This window comes from Ostrea edulis, chromosome 4 (genome assembly GCF_947568905.1).
Source record: "Ostrea edulis chromosome 4, xbOstEdul1.1, whole genome shotgun sequence".
Lineage (NCBI taxonomy): Eukaryota > Metazoa > Mollusca > Bivalvia > Ostreida > Ostreidae > Ostrea > Ostrea edulis.
The window spans coordinates 71,743,008-71,749,721 of NC_079167.1; the positions used below are offsets into that span (position 1 = coordinate 71,743,008).

At 34.0% G+C, this 6,714-nt stretch overlaps 1 protein-coding gene across 2 annotated transcripts in view; it reads left to right on the top strand.

The window, feature by feature from the left end:
* Positions 1-6,714, top strand: part of LOC125670565 (protein patched homolog 1-like) — a 34,177-nt gene that overhangs the window by 21,339 nt on the left and 6,124 nt on the right. The window contains exons 17-20 of one of the 2 annotated variants that reach the window (XM_048905791.2): positions 84-205; positions 3,464-3,628; positions 3,945-3,958; positions 5,984-6,714. The exon at positions 5,984-6,714 is cut by the window's right edge and continues 6,124 nt beyond it. In XM_048905791.2, the coding sequence (XP_048761748.2) occupies positions 84-205; positions 3,464-3,628; positions 3,945-3,958; positions 5,984-6,035 (353 nt within the window). In that variant the 3' untranslated portion in view covers positions 6,036-6,714. The remainder of the gene's footprint in view (positions 1-83; positions 206-3,463; positions 3,629-3,944; positions 3,959-5,983) is intronic. The other variant, XM_048905792.2, reaches the window with a different exon arrangement.

Here is a 6,714-nt window from a genome sequence, read left to right on the forward strand (position 1 = left end):
AATGAAATGATTTGTGACATGTTGTTTGTGATTTACATGTATAACAACGAATGAAATGATTTGTTTTTCCCTACATTTGACAGAGCGACCAGTGATGGCTCTAACAGAGATTGGACCGGCGGTGTTTAATGGCGGTTTCAGCACATTCCTAGCATTTGTCCTTCTGGCTAACAGCAACAGCTACGGGTTTTCACTGTTCTTTAGGGTGAGCAATCTCTAAAATCTCATAAGAAATCAGTTCAAGGATAGTCAGATTCAGTGCTTCCCCGGGACACAAAAGTTCCTGTGTTATCTCCCCAGTTTGAATAAATTACTCCTTAAAGTCCAAACTTCATTCAGGCAACTGGTAAAAACTGACATCTTAATTTCTTCATCAACGGTTTTACATGGGTGTTACTTTTGTTAATTATGTCCTCTTTACCCTTGTTATCTGAGATCTTTTCCGTGCCTCACTCTGTTCTGTCAGCTGTTACCCACACTTTTCTGTAACTATCTGAGATTTGTTCCAAACACTTTAATATAACTATGAGATTTGTTCCACACACTTTTCTATAACTATCTGAGATTTGTTCCACACACTTTACTGTAACTATCCATCAGCTGTTCCACACACTTTACTGTAACTATCCATCAGCTGTTCCACACACTTTACTGTAACCATTCATCAGCTGTTCCACACACTTTACCGTAACTATTTATCAGCTGTTCCACACACTTTACTGTAATTATCCGTCAGCTGTTCCACACACTTTTCTATAACTATCCGCCAGCTGTTCCACACACTTTACTGTAATTATCCGTCAGCTGTTCCACACACTTTTCTATAACTATCTGAGATTTGTTCCACACACTTTACTGTAACTATTCATCAGCTGTTCCACACACCTTACTGTAACTATCCATCAGCTTTTCACACACTTTACTGTAATTATCGGTCAGCTGTTCCACACACTTTTCTATAACTATCCGCCAGCTGTTCCACACACTTTACTGTAACTATCCGTCAGCTGTTCCACACACTTTACTGTAATTATCCATCAGCTGTTCCACACACTTTACTGTAACTATCCATCAGCAGTTCCACACACTTTACTGTAACTATCCATCAGCTGTTCCACACACTTTACTGTAACTATCCGTCAGCTGTTCCACACACTTTTCTATAACTATCCGTCAGCTGTTCCACACACTTTTCTATAACTATCCATCAGCTGTTCCACACACTTTACTGTAACTATCCATCATCTGTTCCACACACTTTACTGTAACTATCCATCAGCTGTTCCATTTGACAAGTCTTTCTCTGTTATATGTATTTTTTTATTTGGTCACCAGAATAAACTCATTGAAGTTTTAAGAACACTTCTTGTTTTATACTGTTGCTGAACATTAGAATTTAGCTTAGATATTCACAACAGGAATTTTTTTTCTAGATTTCATAACCTTTGGGAGTAGTGATACTTTTCATTAGTACTCAGGTGACCGATAAGGCCTATGGGCCTCTTGTTTATTTCCCTCAATTGACATACTTATGCACAGAAGTGGATACCAAAGAATATGAATACATGTATATACAGTGGAGCCTTGTTAATGTGGACACTTTGGTTCCCAGCAAAATTGTCCGGATAAATGAAGCATTCGGATAACTGAATCGCATATTTTCTATCTTTACATAAGTAACCAATATGCTTACTTTATTGGTGCGCAGTGAATTAAACACATTCTATCATTGGATTTAACCACTTGCATTAGTAAATAAATTACGATAATGTTAACATTTCCATGCATTTCAAATCACTAAAATTGAAATATATGCATACAATGTATTTGCCTATGCTTACATTGCACATGTATATTAGCACTACAAATAGATATACAAAACTGTGTACTGTATGCACTAAAACAAATAATGAAGCACTATATGTAACTATAAATAAATCGTTAGTAACTAACATAATCATTTACACTTCAAACATTTCATCACACTTTTACTTCTTATAGAGGCTGGCCATTTCCATCCATCATGATTCACGGGTTCGGCGGTCTGTTAAAACAATCTTCATCGTCCAAAGTTAATTTAAGAAGTTCGTGTTTATCATGTCAGTTGAAAACATTCTTTAACCAAAATTCCATCTGCTAGAGTTTATATTTCTTATTCTATAATTATCCAAGCCAATATCGGGAGAACAAAATCATTTAAGCTCGTAATATTAAGACCTACATCGTACTACTGCTTTGATCTAGCCACACGCACCTATTATTTTCATGATGTGATGATAACGGAACAAAACACGGGTGAAACCATGCAACATTATGGATATACAGTATACAAAATTTAATTGTCATTTTCAATTTTTCCTTAAAATGGTAATTTTCTCACTTCTACCGAAAGTTTAAAAAATTGAAAGCAATAAAGCTCTACAACATCGTAACAAGAATCAATCGTACATAGGTACATTCTACATGTACATGCGTCACATTCTAAACATTCAAAACTTACTATATATGTACATGTGCATGGACATACATGTATATTTCATGCCAATCTACAGTATAAAATCCAGAATCTAGAAGTATAATCTACATTCTTTAGATATGTAGCAGTTTGATAAAGCATATCATTACAGTATGATGTTTAATTCATTAATACTATTAGACTATTGATCAAGACTATAAAATAATATGCTACAGATTTATTTACTAAATTCAACACTACACGCAATACAGATCTTATGTGCAAAAATTGGTAATACAGTGTCTCGATTGGCACGTGCTATCTAACTGACATATCATCACACACCACCTAATTAAAGGGAGGTGTTGACAGGGTACAGGTAATCGCTTAAATTAGACAGTTTGGCTTGTTTTCTTTACAATTTAAGCCTTGCTAAAATTGTCCGACACAGACCTTCCCTCAATAAAATTATCGCCCGGATTAACGGTTCAATTTTCAATGCATTTTAACGTTTTGTAGTAAAAAATGACCATCCAGATCCGGAACGCGAATTTCCAGATTAAAGATGCAAAATAACGTATAAAAATTCCGTTCCCAAGAAAAATCATCCGGAAGGTGAAGCGTCTGGATTAATGGCGTCTGGATTACCGAGGCTCCACTGTATAACCATATTAATATAATGTTGATTTTCTTTTTATGAGAGACAGAGGAGGGAGTTTTACTCTGGTTGTGTTTTCACTGTTCTATACACAAAGTCCCACCCCTCTGTTCCTGTCATAGATATTTCATCTCTTAGATAAAAATCCCACTCTCTGTTCATCGACATGTCAGATATTTTTATCTCTTAGCTGTTCTATGTATTTTTAAAAAAAACAACAACACTCTGTTCATTGATATTTCGAAAATATTTTTAATACATAGGTGTTCTATGTAAAAATTAATCCCATTCTCTGTTCATCGTGGTTGTCTTTTAGCTGTTCTATGTACAACATCTACCCTCTGTTACAGGTATTTTTTACTGTTGTTGTCTTTGGGCTGTTCCATGGATTGGTGTACCTCCCAGTAGTACTGAGTTGGTTGGGACCAGAACCATACGATACCAACTCAGTTCATAAATCTGTACCGGAGAAACAGTTCAATGGTCACTTGGAGGGTCCGGTATCACAGAACCAGGTCAGCATTCAACAGTGGTGCTATAGTCAACAGTTTATGTGATATTTCTTACAAAATTTGTCTCACTTATTATGTATTTGATTTCAAGTCCACCATATTTGTTTTGTTTGACAATATCAAAATTTTTGCCTTTTCCTCCAGTAATTCAATTTTTGAAATACACATGATTTTTTTCAGATACTAATTGGGCATACAAAATTTCCAGACATTATTTGATAAATGGCCACCTTTATATTGTGTGTATATGATGAGTTGTACTTTATGGATGAGTGTGACGGTAAATGTAATGATTTTTTAATGCTACTTGTTTGTGTAGGACACCGAGAATGGGTAAGTACTACGTGGGCTTGCATGAATGAGTCGGGGCAGTCTCGGACGTCGGTCGTACACGGGTCGGCACTGTTCTTCTTTGGTTTTCTCCACACTCCGCACTAGCATGCTGTTTTTGCTTTTTAAGTGACTTTGCCTATACAAATTAGCTTCCATATTTGCTAAATAGTTAGTTGTGCTGAAGTGGCTTTAACTGTATTTGCTAAATAACTAGTTGTTCTGAAGTGGCTTTAACTTTATTTGCTAAATACCTAGTTGTTCTGAAGTGGCTTTAACTTTATTTAGTGCATTTCCTTTCTGTTGTGAATTTCATTTCAGTCTAATATAGCTTTGTAAGCAGGCAAAGTTTGATCTGTGAGATACCGGTTAGAATGGGGCTTTAAGAAATGCTTTTTAAACTGTGTCTTGGTACAAGGGTAGCAGTAAATATGTCGAGGATTCTTGGATATTCAAATCTTGAGACAACAATGTAAAAATAACAAGTAGAAAAGGTCCTGCAGCTGAGTACAATTTAAGTTGGTAAAGGTCAAACTTCTAAAGGTCAAATGGTCAGCTAATGGGTGCTTGACGTTGATAAGTATTATATAATCTGAATACCACTGCTTTCATACTGCATCTCTAGTTTCGTGCTTACATTTTGGATTCCTTATTTGATATTTTCACCTATAAAATAAATATTATATTGACTTCTGTTTACAGATGAGGTTCATCCCTTGGCTTGATAATACATGTATATATGAAGTGATAGACATTTCTCTTTATCCATTCACAATATCATTTCTCTAAAGTAAATATTTTTGTTGTTAATGAATGTAATTTACATGAAGTTTTTTTTTCTTCAAAATAGTGAATATACTTTATTAATTAAAAATACAGACTATGTTCTTTTTTTAAATGAGTGGATCAACTATGTTCCTACATGTATTTATTTTTTAATATAAGTATTATATAATCTGAATACCACTGCTTTCATACTGCATCTCTAGTTTCGTGCTCTACATTTTGGATTCCTTATTTGATATTTTCACCTATAAAATAAATATTATGTTGACTTCTGGTTACAGATGAGGTTCATCCCTTGGCTTGATAATATATATGAAGTGATAGACATTTCTCTTTATCCATTCACAATATCATTTCTCTAAAGTAAATATTTTTGTTGTTAATGAATGTAATTTACAAATAAAAACGAAGTTTTTTTCTTCAAAATAGTGAATATACTTTATTAATTAAAAATACAGACTATGTTCTTTTTTTAAATGAGTGGATCAACTATGTTCCTACATGTATTTATTTTTTAATGTAAGGATTTTTTATCTTAAAGAAATATGTATAAAAAGCACCCCGATATACATGTACATGTCTCTTGAAATTCTATATCAGCAAGTATCTCTGTAATGGGACTTTTTTTAAATGACAGCCGTCCATTTTACTGTTGGTGAAATTTGTATTAATTAATATTTACCTTTCATCATATTTCGTCAGTATAAATAGGACATACACCCGATGAGAACACTAGGAACTGCCCAACCTTACAAATCAGACCTGTCTGCGATTCTCATTGAAATCACAGACAGAAGCAGAAATCAATTTATAATTATCTTTTACCTCTAATGTAAATATAATCACCATTTTCAATTATTGAGTGAAATATCAGAAAATCTCAATTATGAATGGTCTGCATTCTCACTGCACGAGTTTCCAAGCTTCATCAGTTCTATCAGTCAATATTAATCTCACTCCCCTTCTGTTATGTAGAGTACAGATGTGTGTGCATGTAATTATGATTCTGAGTTTCCCTCATTGTTGGGATGGTAAAAATCCTTCTGTAGCTGAGAGAAATTTCATTTCTAATATTTACAATGTTCTCATCATTACAACAAGCATTTGTCATTTTCAGGTGTTTTTTTTTTAATCGTAATTGTTTATTGATATCTGTAATCAGATTTTGGTAAATGTGGTAAGACAAAGTCATTCTATCAGTTCTCTTTTTCTGAAATTAAAGTAAGATTTTGTGTATTGCAGAGAGACCGAGTTATCACCGTGCATAAAAGCAGAGGAAACCAATCAAGTTTAACCCAGGTAGAACCATGCAGGCATTGTGTAATACATGTATAAAAAAGGAAGGGAAAACATTCACACCATTAACAGAGTTTGTAATATGTTTTAGAAATGTACACGTTTATCAAACTTCATGTGATTTTTCAAAAGGGTAAACTGAACCTAGGGATATCTTCGGGTCAGGGTCATTTCTATAGTAACCAAGATGGCTGCCAAGCAGTTATGGTGTATATCTGACAGCTGTCTGTTTTGTTTCTACGCTGAGCGCCAAATTTATTGTTTCATATATCTTATCGGAGTCATCAAACAAAAGACTGTGAAATTTTGCTCCTTAATATTTGTCTGTCATTCAACAATACCACTTGTGTCATCATAATTAGATATCTTAGTGAATCAGGAATCCAAAAGTAAAAGTTTCATACATTTACCCCAATTAGATTATCAGAGATTTGTCTCTTAGACATTAAAAAGTGACTGACTGTAAACGTGGTTATTTATGTATGGGTAAATTTTACACTAATTACGCAGTCACGTAATAAGCGCATAAATTTCCCCCACGCGTATTGTTATAGATATTTGATATAATATGTATATTATATTCAGTTACCACGAAATTTTCTCTCGCACGTAATGTTGGACGTGGATAAATGCGTACTTAAACCCCAGCGTAAATAACCACTGTTACAGTATCATTA